This window comes from Neoarius graeffei, chromosome 24 (assembly GCF_027579695.1).
Source record: "Neoarius graeffei isolate fNeoGra1 chromosome 24, fNeoGra1.pri, whole genome shotgun sequence".
Taxonomy (NCBI): Eukaryota; Metazoa; Chordata; class Actinopteri; order Siluriformes; family Ariidae; genus Neoarius; species Neoarius graeffei.
This window is the reverse complement of record NC_083592.1, coordinates 12812918-12829964: the sequence shown is the minus strand read 5'-3', so window position 1 is coordinate 12829964 and position 17047 is coordinate 12812918. Positions and strand designations below refer to the sequence as shown.

General features: G+C 40.5%; 1 protein-coding gene across 1 annotated transcript in view; it reads left to right on the top strand.

Annotated features, from left to right (window-relative positions):
• Positions 1-15400, top strand: part of trpm3 (transient receptor potential cation channel, subfamily M, member 3) — a 421760-nt gene extending 406360 nt beyond the window's left edge. Inside the window, exons 23-27 of the mRNA XM_060906727.1 lie at positions 7522-7629; positions 9376-9520; positions 12258-12451; positions 12712-12844; positions 13909-15400. Coding sequence (XP_060762710.1) covers positions 7522-7629; positions 9376-9520; positions 12258-12451; positions 12712-12844; positions 13909-15400 — 2072 coding nt within the window. The remainder of the gene's footprint in view (positions 1-7521; positions 7630-9375; positions 9521-12257; positions 12452-12711; positions 12845-13908) is intronic.
• Positions 15401-17047: the final 1647 nt, after the last annotated feature.

Sequence of the window (17047 nt, the reverse complement as noted above, 5' to 3'; positions counted from 1 at the left end):
GGACCCATATGCCCTGTTGCACTCAAAGACTGTATATGTATATGGCTGTATACATATACATATGGACCCATATACCCTGTTGCACTCAAAGATTGTATATGTATATGGCAAAGACTGTATATGGATGGATGTCAGAACAGGGTGTAGGTGCAATAGGCTTATCGAATCAGTCACATGTAAAAAGGTATCAGTCTCATAAATTCATTAATCATTAATTCAAGTGTCTAACAGTTTATAGCTAAACTATTAAAATCAATGGAATAACTTAGTGGTGATGGTGCTATAGTTTTAGTGAGTATTGTAGATCTAATGTAATACATTTACTCTAGATCTATAACATTCATATAACAACCAAATGGGCGAAGGCAATCAGAATACTTGTTGGCAGAGGTTGGCACTCAGTGAATGCTGTAGCAATAGACAGGACACAGTTTACTCCAAAGGTACCATTTATTGAAATAGCGGACACAAATTAGCAAACTAATACTGATCAGATACAGCAACAATAGCAGCCAAGGAATAATTCAATATAAATGGTGATATAATGTATACAAGTAATAATCAGTAGTGTATAAAGCAATAGTCAGTAGTAAGTAGAATAATAACCAGCAGTAAACAGGATGAGAACCAGCAGTAAACAGAGTAAGAAATCAGCAGTGAATATGATGATAACCAAGGCACTAATGGTGATCAGAAGTAATGGGCTATATACAAGTGTTACAGTGTAGGGGTGAGTGAATGTTAAAATGTGAGAGGGAAATCACGTGTTTGTGTGTCTGTGTGAGTGTGTGTGTGAGTGTAGGCGTGTGCGTGCATGTGTGCAGCTGCGCATTAACGAGATGAGGAGGAGCTAGGGAGACAGAGTGTGCGCAGGCGCACAACAAAGAGGAGGGGAGTGAGGGAACAAGGCTGTGTGCGGCGTGCGGGCGAGAGATCGGTGTGGTATGTGAATGTAGTGCGCGAGCCTTTGTGCTAGGCACCGCTTAAAGGGGGGGATGGGCAACAAGGAGAGCGCACGAGGGAGAGTAACAAAGGACTCTCAACTAGGCCTTAAACCCAAACTTCTACCCAACCCTTAGCTACTCCTGAAAGCCCAATGTTGAGGGGTGTAGTGCAATGGAGGGAGTTAAAAAGAGAGAGAGAGAGAGAGAGAGAGAGAGTGCACATGCACGATCTAACTAATACAAATAGTAAACAAAGCAAATCAAACAACACGCGGTCAAAGACCAACTTTCATGTGAATCAAAATGCATACATTTAAACCATGAATGAATTCAAATAAACAACACTCTTCACATTAACTAGCCACAGCTAAGACTAACAATTGCCCAGATGCCAGCCTTAATTGAGATCGCTCTTGCTTGGCAACCAAAGGTGCATCGTCTGTTATCTGAAGACAGTGCGGCGCGCAAGTCCAGGGAGAAAACAGTTCTGTTCTTTTTGCTTTTACAGCTCATCAGCTGAAGATCTTCGGTGTCCCGTCGGTCGTCCGATGATCTGGAAGGAATCTTGTTTGTAGTTTGTCGACACTGCAAAAGGGAAAAGGGATCTGGTCGCCTTTTCTCTTTTAAAATATTGCGTGGGCTGCAGTAACTAACCGGTTCAGTTATTACAACTATGTGAAGATCAAATACACTGAACTTTGGTTAAAGGTCCGGTATCAATAGCTCGTTCTTTGTTCTTTGTTCTTCTTTAGCACAGATGCAACGACGTCTCTCTTTCACGCGTGGGGATCCACCACCAGAGAGAAAGAATTTCGATTCCGCCGCAGGTTTTAAAGCACAGTCGTGACATCACCGTATTTGGTATCCGGTATCATCTCTGTATCCAATACCATTACAGTGAGTGTGAGAAGAATGGGCGGAGATAGAACATGGCATCGAGTACAGGGATTGTTGTGTTCAATGCTGTAACAGTGAAAGGGGAGAAGATGGGCCATAAAGTGAAGCAGGGAATTGTGGGTACTATGGCTCTGGCATGGCAGCCCCCTACAAGGGATTCAAAATTAAGTCAAAATGTCTCTGAGGCCTCAGTACAATTATTAACCCCATACATTCCCATGCAAATGATTGTAAAACAAGCCAAACTTACATTTCTAGATCAATTATTTTCAGGAATAGTGCTGTCTTTATCATTTCAACTGGTCTTGACATTTCCCCCAATATTTTCCTTATGATCAATGTATTATAGGAGTTATTTGATGATAATTAAAAGTGGCTGGTTTATGAGGTGATTGACAGTTTTAGGGTGGGCTGATGAACAGTCAAGCCTCATGAACATACAAGTTGTGGTGATTTAAATAAGGAGACTAATGCTGTAGTTCAATTTTAATGAAAAAAAAAAACTTACAGTTCAACCCCTTTCCCCTTCAATACGAAGGTAAGTCAAAAAGTTTTAAGACAAATGAAAAAAATCTTTATTTATGAAAATAACAAAGCTATTTCTCTACATATCCTCCATTTAAGTCTAAACACTTCTGCAAGCAATGTTTCCATTGGAGAATTCCTTCTTTGTATTCCTTTTTTGAATTCATTTGAATTCCTTTTGAAATTATAACATCTGTCTTAGAACTTTTTGACTTACCCCTCGTATATTCCCCTTCTGCAACTACAAACTGCTGCATTCTGGTCTTCAACTGATAAAAGCAATTTTTCTGTGAGTTGTCTCAGAAGATCCATTGTTTTCTTCTTCACTTCTGGAACAGACTTAAAACAGGTTCCACTGAGTGCAGACAATTTTAGGGAAATGAAAATAATTGCATGGTGCAATTAGGCAGGGTGGTCAAGTACTGCGATACGTTTCTCAGCCAAAAACTGTTTCACTTAGAGTGCAGAGAGTGCTGGCACATTTTCTTCAATTTCACCTAAAATTTCAAAATTATGCATTGCATGATTTTTGAACTGATTGTTTTTTTACGACACGTCAGAAAAACATGTATACGTCAAGCAATGCATATTCTCATATTTTCACTTTCACAAACAGTTTTCAGGGGTTGTTTATGCTTATCCATTGGTCAATGTATACCACATAGTTCAGGTTTGTGGTACCCCAGTCTCATTGTTTAATTGCCACACCTCGTACACATACTTTCCAACATGCACCTCAAGCTCTTACTGACACTATAGCCCAGTGAACTTCATCTGACATCTTTCAAACTTTGTCGCAAAGATTTATAGTGTTGACAACTTTGACAGTTCTGCACTAAAACCAAGTCTTGTTCAGTTGTAAATAGGCCCTCAGCAAGGAGCTCTTTGCATTTCTTCCAGCATGTTGCTTATTTTGATGCTTAAGCTAGCTCATTATCTACACCTTGAAGAGAAGAAGAAAAATCAAACATACTCAATAAAATATAATCCATCCATCCACTATCTGTAGCTGCTTATCCTGTACAGGATCACAGGCAAGCTGGAGCCTATGCCAGCTGACTATGGGCAAGAGGCGGGGTACACCCTGGACAAGTCGCCAGGTCATCGCAGAGCTGACACATAGAGACAAACAACCATTCACACCTACAGTCAATTTAGAGCCACCAATTAGCCTAACCTGCATGTCTTTGGACTGTGGGGGAAACCGGAGCACCCAGAGAAAACCCACACAGATATGGGGAGAGCATGCAAACTCTACACAGAAAGGCCCTTGTCGGCCGCTGGGCTTGAACTCAGGACCTTCTTGCTGTGAGGCGACAGTGCTAACCACTACACCGCCATGCCACCCTAAAATATAACCATAATATTAATTCAGTTTGGATATTAAAAATGCCCAAGTCACATCATATTAAAAGAAATTATGTGAACATCATGTTCATTTAGGTACCTAGGTTAGCTAGCTTGCAAACATTTAATGTTAGGTACAGTCAATTGTTATACTTGCTCAAGGTAAGTAGCAATATAACTCTGCTAATTCTTCATCTCTTGATGTTCTGCATGTCTTGATATGATATTTTTGAGAAGAAGAAATGACACATGATTTGCCTAGGTGGGGCTGAAGGAATTCAAGTGGCCTGCACAGACCCCTGACCTCAACCCCACTGAACACGTGGTTTGAATTGGAATATCAACTACCTGCCAGGCCGTCTTGCCCAATATCAGTTCCCAACTTCATTAATGCTCTTGTGGCTGAATGGGCACAAACATTCCAAAATCTAGTGGAATGGATTTCCAGAAGATTGGAGGATGTTATAACAGCGATTAAGCATATTGGAATAGGATGTTCAAAAACCTCTTATTAATGTGACGGTCAAGTGTCCACATACATTTGGCTATATGGTATATCATAATACTAAAAGGTGGGGTCAATATAGTTTGCAAAATTATTTAAGAATTATTTGCGCCCCATGTCACTTGATCTATAAATACACCTGGAAGGCCTCAGTTTGTTAGCTTCTTGGTTTACATGAGGCTTGCTATCAAAGCAAGTCCAAGACAAAGTTCTGAAAATGTATCAATCAAGGTTTGGTTAAAAATCCCAATCTTACTGTGGAGTACTATTCATTATTAACAGTTTTAACAGTTTTCAATCCAATCAAATTACATTTTTCAAGCCATTATTAAAAAATGAATAGACTATGGCACAACCACATCTCATAGATAAGGCTGCCCAACAAAAGTCATGTAAGGTTCCCGCTTGAACTTTTCTACATTTTGTAGTGTTACAACCTGGAACTGGTTAGGGATAAACAAGGCTAGGGATGTCTAGAGTGGGATAAGAGAGATCACCAGCTTCCAGAGGAAAGAAGGGGGTGCAGTCAAAGGGGATCTAGAGCAAGCAAATGAGATGAACTAGTTTTTCAACACGTTTGACTCACACCCCCTGACCGCCCACAGCACCCAAACTATCCCTCTGGACCCTGCCATGTCCCCCACTGCCCAGGCTGGACTTTACATCAGAGCCAACCAGGTGAAGAGAGAGCTAGGCTGCTGGGCCAGAGGCCATCAGCCCTGGATGCTGAAGGCGTGTGCTGACCAGCTATGTGGAGTACTCCAGCACCTTTTTAACAAGAGTCTGTACCTCAAGAGAGTTCCTGTGCTATGGAAAACATCATGCCTGTTGCCAGGACCTAAGAAGGGGCATACCAGTCCCAAATGATTACAGGCTGATAACACTAACCTCTCACATAATGAAAGTCATGGAGAGACTGGTCCTAGCATATCTATGACCATTGATGAGCTCAGGATCTCTCTGCAGTTTGCATATCAGCCACATGTGGGTGTGGAAGATGCAATAATATACATGCTGCAGATGGCCCACTCCTCCATGGATAGCTCCAATAGTATGGTGCTGATGATGTTCTTCAACTTCTCGAGTTCCTCCAAAACCATCCAGCTTAGACTGCTGAAGGATGAATTGTAAGACATGCAGGTGGATACCCCTGTGGTTGTATGGATCAAGGACTAACTGATGGGTAGACCACAGTTTCTGAGGCTACAAAGCTGTGTGTCTGCACTTCTGGTGAGTAACATTGGGGCCCCCAGGGTACTGTGCTTAAACCTTCCTGTTCACCATCTACACATCAAGCTTTAAGCACAACTGTGAATCCTGTCATCTACAGAAATTCTGTTGACACTGCCATTGTGGGGTGTGTGGAGGGTGGCCAGGAGGAGGAGTACAAGGGCCTGATGGACTGCTTTGTGAAGCAGTAGCATGTGGCCAATGTGGCCTGCAGCAGAATGTGGCCAAGAAAAGTTGATTGTTGTGGATGTCAGGAAAAAGAAGACCCCACCTTCTCTGGTCTGCATTAGTGTGAGTGACATGGAGATTGTTAGGTCCTGTAAGTACCTGGACGTTCATCTAGATGACAAGCTTGAATGGTCCACCAACACTGAGGCTGCTATGATGATTTAATTTCCCTCAGGGAATTAATAAATAAATCTATCTATCTATCTATCTATCTATCTATCTATCTATCTATCTATCTATCTATCTATCTATCTATCTATCTATCTATCTATCTATCTATCTATCTATCTATCTATCTATCTGAAATACATTTAATTGGGATTTAACATTTGATTTACACAATATGCCCAACATTTGAAGGTGCAGCATTTATAAATTGTGGTATGTATTGGTTACATAAGTATTCACCCCTGACTCAATATTTGGTAGAACCACCTTTGGCTGCAATTACAGCTGTAAGTTTTCTAGGACATGTCTCTTTCAGCTCTGCAAATCTGGATACTGGTATTTTTGGCCATTCTTCTTAAAAAAAATAGTCTGTTAAATTGAATGAAGACAGTGATTGATTAGTGAGTTTTGTCTCAAATTTGGATTGAGATCTGGGCTTTGACTGGGCCATTCTAACACATTCAGGTTCATGGTATTGAACAACACCAGTGCAGATTAGTACACTTAGTCACTGTCTTGTTGGAAGGTTAACCTCTTACCAAGTATCAAGTCTTTTGCAAACTTTATTCTAGGATTTCACAGTATTTGATTCCATTACACGTTCCATCATCCCTTACCGGTTTCCCAGTTCCTGCTGATGAAAAGCATACCCATAACATGATACTACCACCACCATGCTTCATGTTGTGGAGTGTCTGGGCTATGGTTGTCCTGTGAACAACTGCTTCCTGTTGTGATATGGACTTACCTCTTCATTGGTCTCCCTAAATTTTTTTAACCAAATCTAAGCGCTCTGCTCATGTCACCCCAACCTCTCCCAGCTACACTGGCTACCAGTTCTGTTCGGTATCAAGTTAAAGAATTTTACTTCTTACTTTCAAAGCCCTGCATGTCCTTGCTCCTCTCTACCTCAGAGAACTCTTAATGCCCTCTCGTGCTCTCAAATCATCTAGCAGTAATCTACTCATTGTCCCATGCACCTGCCTTTCCACCATGGGAGGTAGGGCCTTCAGTTCCATGGCCCCCAAAGTCTGGAATTCTCTTCCTCAAATTTTCTGTGGCTGCTCTTCTTTCTCTACTTTCTAATCTGAATTAAAGACTTTTCCTCTGTTAATGCTCTATCTACTTCAATTTTTATTTATCCCCCTTATGTAAAGTGACATTGGGATGCTATAAAAATGTAACTACTACTACTACTTATTATTATTATTATTATTATTTCTTTGTTTAAGTATGCTGTCTTCAATCGTTCGGGCCTTCCAGTAACAGTTGTTTTTATATTAAAATCACATGACACTTTAATCAAACACTATTAATTATGTTACTTCTAATGGCAAGTGGTTGCACCAGAACTAATTTAGGGACCCCCCCCCCCCCCCCCCCCCCCAAATATTATGGGCTATTTAGTATAGATTCATGTCCATTTCAACTCCAGGTTGTAACACTACAAAAAGTGGAAAGGTTCAGTGGGAGCTTATGCAAGACACTATATTGTATACTTATGTATATAAATTTATGTAATTTGGGAGTTGTGTTTGTGCATATGTGTGTGTGTGTGTGCGCGTGTGTGTGTGTGTGTGTGTGTATGTGTGTGTGTGTGTGTGTGTGTGTGTGCACTCATAGGTGGATAGCCCAAAGACAAGAGAGCTGAAATAACACTGTCATTTTTTGTTGCAGATATGAATAGTAGGAAGCTACAGAACAGGCTGAATGAAAAACTCTGGCCGGTTGAAAATTACGTTCGAACTCAAGGAACTGGGCGTAACAGTGGTCCATCCCATATAGGCAAATCCAAATATATATTTAAATATGAATTTTTTATTTATTTACCAAGAATTCCCTTGCTAGTGCCATTCCAGTTTCACTGCCATGCCATCTATTTCACTTTATTCCCTTTAGTTGCCAAGACAAGTATGACACTCAATTTGACACTCAAATGTTTCCATGCCAGAGGTTCTAGCTAGTACTGGTTTTATAGTATAGTTGTATAGTATAATAAATCCCAATGTAGTTTTTAATGTCTTTTTTTTTTTTTAATTTTCCTTCAACATTTCCCCATAGGAGAAGCTTGTTGGTATTAAGCCTGTTGGAGTTAGCCAGTGTGGATTTCAGGAGCCAAAAGTAGCCAGAGATCTTAATATGGGATGCAATTTTCTTTTCAAAGCAGGCTATAAAGGGCAAAAGGGAACAATAAAACACTTCAAAAGTATAAAATTTGATTTGATATGTTCACATTGGGTTTTACCAAGCCAAATACTACGGTACATTACTCTGCTCTGCTAGCAAGCCAAACAGTTAGCTAGCAAGTAGCAAGCCAGTATGCTTATACAATTTGAAGATTGGCCCCGCAAATTAGCAAGAAAATCACTTTAATAATAATGTTCTTTCTGCCAAAATGAAGTGTATTTCTGCTGACCTATCTGCTTCTCCCCTTGGGGTGAAAGAGGTTAAGGTATAAATCATGCAAAAAGTCATTATAGAAGTGAAACATGGATTGAGATGAAGGGTCAGCTATTAATTTCTAATCTCAGTCATGGAAACCTGATCATGCTGAATGCATGCTCCATCACCCATCCATGCTAACTTCTGTGGCATTGCATGGTACAACAACCACACAGACATACGGTATGCAATGCTACTGCCATTCATTCTAACACCATAAGCGAGCTAAACATTCTCCAAAACAGCAAGCACTGGATTGGAAATAATCATAGATGCTAATATTTACTGTCTGTCTATAGGCTGCAAATATACTGTATATATGTACAGAACTTCAGATCTACATGTAGTTATCCTTGAACATGAACCTTAATTTTTAAAAATATTTCTCTTGTGAAAAACTTGGTAGGCAAATACGTTGTGTGTATAATATGTAAAAAAAATTGTTACAAATAATATAGGTTCTCTTTCCTCAGACTCCTCCATACATTCGCCACCTGTCGTCATCACCAAATGTTTTTTCATGTGGTTCAGTTGTCAGAGTTTTTTTTTTTTTTGACAGATTAAACAAAATTATGGTCTGAATACAAATTGGTGTTACTTCAGTTCTCTATCTTTGGGCTTCCACGTGTGATTGACCACAGCAAACAAAGGATATCCACAAACACAAACAGCTCCAAGAGTGATGACTGTCTTCTTGTTGAAATCCACAGCAACTGAACCATCCATTCCGGAAAAAACGAACAATGTATTTTAGATACATTCTACACAATCATCTTGTATGAGATTGCTACACTCTTACATATCAATATATTTTAAACATCGAGGACATGTTTAAATATATTGGGGAATGCTGTTGAACATGAATGAATATGCTTTGAAAGGAACCTCAGATCCACATCTCAGTGCATATAGGCTTACCATTTGGCTTCTCACTCCTTATTGCTCCTCATCATTTTTTGGTTGCGTGCTCGCCAATAAGGTCTTTCGGATGTGGTTTGTGTTGGTTTTTCATTTCGCTTTCATTAGTTCTGTCAGTCTCATGAACACATCAAGATCTTTTTAATGACAACTAATGCAATCTTTCCATAGCACCATGTGGGCAGAACATCACCACAGAGGACGGTGTGCCCTTGCCCCCTTGTAAGACTGGCGCGTGGATTGTGCCTGCTATAATGGCCTGCTACCTGCTGGTTGCCAACATTCTTCTGGTCAATCTTCTCATTGCTGTCTTCAAGTATGGCCAATTAAGACTTTACGACTATGATACAAATGTGCAGATATTCTGATGTTTCAGTATTAGAGCCCGACTCTAGGATTCTTATGACCAATACCAAATTTTTATTTGAGGATTTATAAATCCGATAATAATATATTGGCCTTTTCTTTTCAGAAACACATAAATATTTTAACCTTTTGTTTTGAAAAGAGTCAAATGCACAACCCTGATTCCAAAAAGGTTGGGACAAAGTACAAATTGTAAATAAAAATGGAATGCAATGATGTGGAAGTTTCAAAATTCCATATTTTATTCAGAATAGAACATAGATGACATATCAAATGTTTAAACTGAGAAAATGTATCATTTAAAGAGAAAAATTAGGTGATTTTAAATTTCATGACAACAACACATCTCAAAAAAGTTGGGACAAGGCCATGTTTACCACTGTGAGACATCCCCTTTTCTCTTTACAACAGTCTGTAAACGTCTGGGGACTGAGGAGACAAATTGCTCAAGTTTAGGGATAGGAATGTTAACCCATTCTTGTCTAATGTAGGATTCTAGTTGCTCAACTGTCTTAGGTCTTTTTTGTCGTATCTTCCGTTTTATGATGCGGCAAATGTTTTCTATGGGTGAAAGATCTGGACTGCAGGCTGGCCAGTTCAGTACCCGGACCCTTCTTCTACGCAGCTATGATGCTGTAATTGATGCAGTATGTGGTTTGGCATTGTCATGTTGGAAAATGCAAGGTCTTCCCTGAAAGAGATGTCGTCTGGATGGGAGCATATGTTGCTCTAGAACCTGGATATACCTTTCAGCACTGATGGTGTCTTTCCAGATGTGTAAGCTGCCCATGCCACACGCACCAATGCAACCCCATACCATCAGAGATGCAGGCTTCTGAACCGAGCGCTGATAACAACTCGGGTCGTCCTTCTCCTCTTTAGTCCGAATGACACAGCGTCCCTGATTTCCATAAAGAACTTCACATTTTGATTCGTCTGACCACAGAACAGTTTTCCACTTTGCCACAGTCCATTTTAAATGAGCCTTGACCCAGAGAAGACGTCTGCGCTTCTGGATCATGTTTAGATATGGCTTCTTCTTTGAACTATAGAGTTTTAGCTGGCAACGACAGATGGCACGGTGAATTGTGTTCACAGATAATGTTCTCTGGAAATATTCCTGAGCCCATTTTGTGATTTCCAATACAGAAGCATGCCTGTATGTGATGCAGTGCCGTCTAAGGGCCCGAAGATCACGGGCACCCAATATGGTTTTCCAGCCTTGACCCTTACGCACAGAGATTCTTCCAGATTCTCTGAATCTTTTGATGAGATTATGCACTGTAGATGATATGTTCAAACTCTTTGCAATTTTACACTGTCGAACTCCTTTCTGATATTGCTCCACTGTTTGTTGGCGCAGAATTAGGGGGATTGGTGATCCTCTTCCCATCTTTACTTCTGAGAGCCGCTGCCACTCCAAGATGCTCTTTTTATACCCAGTCATGTTAATGACCTATTGCCAATTGACCTAATGAGTTGCAATTTGGTCCTTCAGCTGTTCCTTTTTTGTATCTTTAACTTTTCCAGCCTCTTATTGCCCCTGTCCCAACTTTTTTGAGATGTGTTGCTGTCATGAAATTTCAAATGAGCCAATATTTGGCATGAAATTTCAAAATGTCTCACTTTCGACATTTGATATGTTGTCTATGTTCTATTGTGAATACAATATCAGTTTTTGAGATTTGTAAATTATTGCATTCCGTTTTTATTTACAATTTGTACTTTGTCCCAACTTTATTGGAATCGGGGTTGTATAAAAATACAAAAAAAAAATATATATATATATATATATATATCAGAGCCATAATAAACTTCAGAGTACTACAAACAATGAACATTAAGGAAATTATGTGTTTGGGCCTGCCATATAAACAAAGAGAACCTATAAATTAAAAAAAAATCAAGCATAAATATATTATCCTTGAGAAAATATAAAGTCTGCTTGGGCCAGCTGATTGCTGGGATTTGTGGCGTTCCAAACACCTGTGTTGCCAACAGTGGACATGCAGTATGCCCTCTGGTGGACAAACTATGCAAAAACAACACCTTTAACATGGTTGAAGAATCCATTATCCATCTCTCTGTTCCTTTTTTAATTGTTGTTTATCAGTCATTATAAATGCCAATACCAATTTATCTGCAATTAGCTCATATTGGCTGATAATACCGGCATGCTAATTTGTCAGTCAGGCACTTGTCAATATACGACAGTTGCCTTCTGTTTGAAACTGTGAGTATAAACGAACAAGGTATTTCTATGTAGTTGTAATAAACTTGAATTAGAACCCTGTATGTATCATGGTATCCAAAAACAGGGTTCACAAAGAGAATAAATTATGTTTAAAATATTAAGCTTTAATGGTGCATATTTGTCTTCCGTATCAGAAGACATTTTGATAAAATTGTTCCATAACTGCAGCTCTGTAAGAAATCCCTTGAAGCAATTCACATGAAAGGCTTAAAATTGGAGTGAGGGATGGGGCCATAGTTTTTCTTATATGGTAAATTTGTTCATATATAATCCAATAAAATCTCTCACAGTATTCTCACAAACTTTGCATGAGATCAGGTTGAATTTAGACATGTTAAACAAAGACTTTAATTTGAGTATAAATCTCATTTCTGTGTTTGGCCTTACTAGCGAAATGTTGATGACTACTAAGACGGTTACGTTGTCTCCTCAGCAATACGTTTTTTGAGGTGAAGTCCATCTCCAACCAGGTGTGGAAATTTCAGCGCTATCAGCTGATCATGACATTTCACGAGCGCCCTGTTCTTCCTCCTCCCCTCATCATCTTCAGTCACATGACCATGCTTCTCAAGCATCTCTGCTGTCGCTGGAGGAAGCATGATGATGATGAACGGGACTTTGGATTAAGTAAGTGACCAGTATCGTAAACTTTCATTATAGCCATATTAACAATTTTCAGACAAGCTTTGCTTAACTGCTGATGTCGAGCTACTTATCAAGTTCTTTATAAGGTGAATAGATCACCACCATACATGGTGATTGTCCTGCTAGGTTGTATGCAGGCTCAGTAATTTAAAAGTAAGACATACTGCATACAAATATGAAACAATCAAAATAAACTGCTGAATAATAATGCAGAGGTTAAACTCTTTAATTCATACTACCAGAGCTCTTCATCACAGAAGATGAGTTGAAAAAAGTCCATGATTTTGAAGAGCAGTGCATCGAAGAATACTTCCGAGAAAAGGATGATCGCTTCAACTCTTCCAACGATGAGAGGATACGAGTAACATCGGAAAGGTTCATGGAACTTGCACAAAACTCAGATGAACTATATTCAGTCAATTGTAGCAGTAAAAATACTACCTTAAAGTGGCATTCCACCATTGGATGTATTCTTTGGCATAAAATACGACAACATATATAAACGGTATCACTAGATAGAGAAATCTTTTAGCTTCAAAATGATATATCAAACATAATTTTTTGACAACGACAAGTATATTAATTTTGCGACCAGAGTCACCTACCCTTTTAATTTCCGCGCGGTAGTGAAACGTGATGTCATCGGCAGGTTCCCCTTCTTGTGTACCACGTGTCGGTGTTCTGTAAAGTTATCCCACCTCTTGGATTTGTCCTACCAAGCCTACTGCGCATGCGCAGAACACATGACGCCATTACAATTAGCAAGTTCTCATGCAGACCATTTTATTATTCACAACAAGTCATTATAAATTATTTGACTCGGCCAAAGACTCGACCAATACGCACAAAACATAAAAATCGGCAAATGCGTGAAATACTCACCGATTTTCTATCAGCCCAGCTGATCGGTAGGACAAAACTACTGTTGAATTTTCCTACCCTCCTGGATTTCGCGCATGCGCAGTAGGCTTGGTAGGACAAATCCAAGAGGTAGGATACGTCACGTGGTACACAAGAAGGGGAACCTGCCGATGACATCACGTTTCACTACCTCGCGGAAATTAAAAGGGTAGGTGACTTTGGTCGCAAAATTAATATACTTGTCGTTGTCAAAAAATTATGTTTGATATATCATTTTGAAGCTAAAAGATTTCTCTATCTAGTGATACCGTTTATATATGTTGTCGTATTTTATGCCAAAGAATACATCCAATGGTGGAATGCCACTTTAAAAGTTACTTCAAATCAAACACTAGTTTTAAATCTCCTTAAATGCCAAGAATTTTGCAAAATTATTAATAGTCATGAGGCGGTTGTCGCTTAGGTTCCGATTGTGCTGACATGGATGTTTTAAAATACATTTCAAACCACTGTTCAAATTTATTCAGTTCTTATTTTGTTTCAGGCTTCTTTAAACTCTAAACTCTTGTCCTCATCAGGGTGGAAAACATGGCAATGAGGCTGGAGGAGGTAAACGAGCGGGAACACTTCATGAAGGCCTCACTGCAGACAGTGGACATTCGGCTGGCACAGATGGAGGAACTCATTGGCCGTATGGCCGCCGCTCTGGAGCGAGTTACAGGTGTGGAGCGGACTGAGGTGAACAAGGCACGCTCAAGGACGTCGTCAGACTGCACTGACACTAACTATATCCTCCGTCAGAGCAGTTTCAACAGCCAGGAGGGAAATACCTACCGGCTGCAGGAGTCTATGGAACAGGGTGGTGAGGAGTCCATTTCTCCAACCTCACCCACTGCACTGGCACCAAGGGTGAGAAGCCACTCCTTCTACTTAGGACATTCATCCCGAGACAGGTGTGGGACAGACCGAGTCGAGGGATTCTTCAAGGAGCGCTCTTTGAGCTTACACCGTGCCAATAGCTCACAGTCAGTTGCATCAGGAGCTGCCACAAAAGAGGGCAAACCTGCCCCTCTGAATACACTGTCTGTACAACAGCAGCACCGACCCTCATCTTGCATCGATATATATGTGTCCACAACGGAGGAGGCACAGTCCCAAGAGAGCTTCCTGGAACCAATTCGAATGCCTCAGACTCTTGCTCGAGAGCCATCCCTCCATTCTGAGATCATGGAGGCGGTGCTGTCCAGGGAACGGGACTACCACGGTAAGGCAGGCGTTAGTGAAAGACAACCAGATGGTACTGTCTTATTCGAGGACAGTGCTGCCGCCGACCTGTCACTGTGCACCACCCACCTCCCACCAGATGCCCTGCCCCCGTGGGACACAGAGCCATCCCCTCCACCCTCAGCAGGCATCCTTGAGCGCTCCAAGAGCAGTCGATTTTTATCAGCAGCTGGGCCCTTGTTCTTGGATGAGACACCAATGGTGAAGTCCCACAGCCTGATGTTCATGCCACGCACCTACTATGGTGGCATGGGCATGCAAGTAAAGGCAGCTGAGTACACCAGCATCACAGACTGCATTGACACACGCTGTGTCTCGACGTCATACTCAGTGCCTGAGCGCTCAGATTCACCTGGGGGATCATTCACCTTTGAGAAGCCCCAGGAATTGTGTGCCTCACACCCAGAGCGTGATGCTGAGCTGAGACACACTGAGTCTGACCCTGAGGAGCCCACAGAGGGCTCAGGTGAGACCAGCAAGCCCTGTTCCAGTGGAGGTATGGGGGTTGATTTGGCCCTGGGCTTAGCCCTGGGCCCCTTCTCTTCTCCAGCCTCCAGACTGGAACGAGCCAATAGCTGCTCCTCTTCAGAGGACTCCCATTTTAACGTCTATGCCCGAAAGAGCTTCTCCATCAGTGAACGCATGGACAAGGGACGTGCCAGGAATCCATTCCAAAGGAGCAAGTCCGGTGTGAGGCCTGACAGCAAGACAGACACACTGTCCTTGAGGCAACTGGCCAAGCCGTCAGCCTTCCAAAGCTTTGATGGCAAGCACAACTACACATGATTGTGGAGGAGATTAAGGAGAAAGGGCAGATGACATCATGGATCTAATTGTAGTATGCATAGGATGGAAAAGGAAGCTTATAACTTATTTGATGTCCAAAAAGCCTGTCCACTGAGCAGTTAGCACTGTCTGGGTGATTTATGTGCTCTACATTGTAATGATCTGTCATGGATAGCAAACTAGCACACTATGACGCCTTTAGTACCATAGTACAAATATGGCTTACAACATAGCCATTTGGCAAAAATAGTTTGCAGCTCTTTTGAACTGGTAATGCCTAATGTTCATCCTTTTCTGTGAGTTCAGGTGGAAATAGAATAGGGGAATATGGATCCAATGAGCAGACCTGAAATATATACACAGAAGGTATTCCCATAAATAAGTTTGACAATCCATGTTTTAAACATATTGAGTTCCCCTCTCTCTACTTTAATCACCCAAATCATTTGTCTTAATCTTCTGAGTCTGACTGTCCATGTTGTGGTCATGTTAGCAATGTAGGAGTCGTGAGTTTAAATCCAAATCAACTAAAAATACAAAGGGAAATATTTTTAAGAGCCAGACAGATGTGAGAAGACATTCAGCATTTGTTGTATATAATTACCTTTATCTTTTATCTTGGACACACATGCGTAGACGCGCTTATTATACAAAAAGTTGCACATATATTTTCTCAGATGTCTATTGTAGATTAAAAAAAAACATCTTTTATCAAAATAATGAAAATATACATTTTATTTAACCCTTGAGACATTTGCTCTTAGCTATCCATAGGTTGCAAGTGCAACCAGTGCTTTTCAGATGTACAGATGTAAGACTTGAAGGACCTACCCCCACTTTATTTTATTTTGCTCACAGTATTTGTTGGTCGCATGTGTGGACACTAGTTAGTCCAATGTCACATGTCTAGCACGTGGTCCAATCGAACACATGGTACATGTGTTCATTACATTAAAATAGGGTTGGCCTTCGCTCAGCACCATTTTATACCTCGGATCACTCAGAGAACAAAGTAATAATGTGACTCATAAGTTGTGATTTTCTCAGTCCTGATTTTTAACGTGAGCTCATGAGATCAGCCAGAGTTTCATTCATTAGAGAACCATTAGAGAAGTAATCACAAGTAATCACACTTCAATGGATTGTTTAAGACATTTTCTCAGAATGGAAGGACCTGATAAGCTGGTGGTTGTTTTATTCCCTTCTAATATTTTCAATGTAGACTTGCTATGCAAGAGGTCAGGGCAGCAGGGGAGAGGGAGTGGGAGTGGTTCTTATGCACTTTAGAACATGTGTTGATTTCAGGTATGCACATCTGTGAGCACTGTATTGCAGGTCCAAATCATATACTGTACAAGTATTAGGGTAATTACAGTCCATTACTATATGTATACACAAACTTTCATGAATTATTCAACATGACTAATTATTTGTATGATTACACGATGGTTTTGAGTAATTGAACTGGGTTTTAATTCACAGGATCTCAATTTCAGAGTTATTAATGTGCTTTCCTTTAAAGGTAGACTGCCTTTCAGATTTTTCAAGTGTAGGTCATTAAAAGAATTTTCCCTGACACCCAAATATTTTTGTTTAGTGGACCGAAAGCTACTGAATTTGAATCACAGACTTCCAATTTTATTAGTT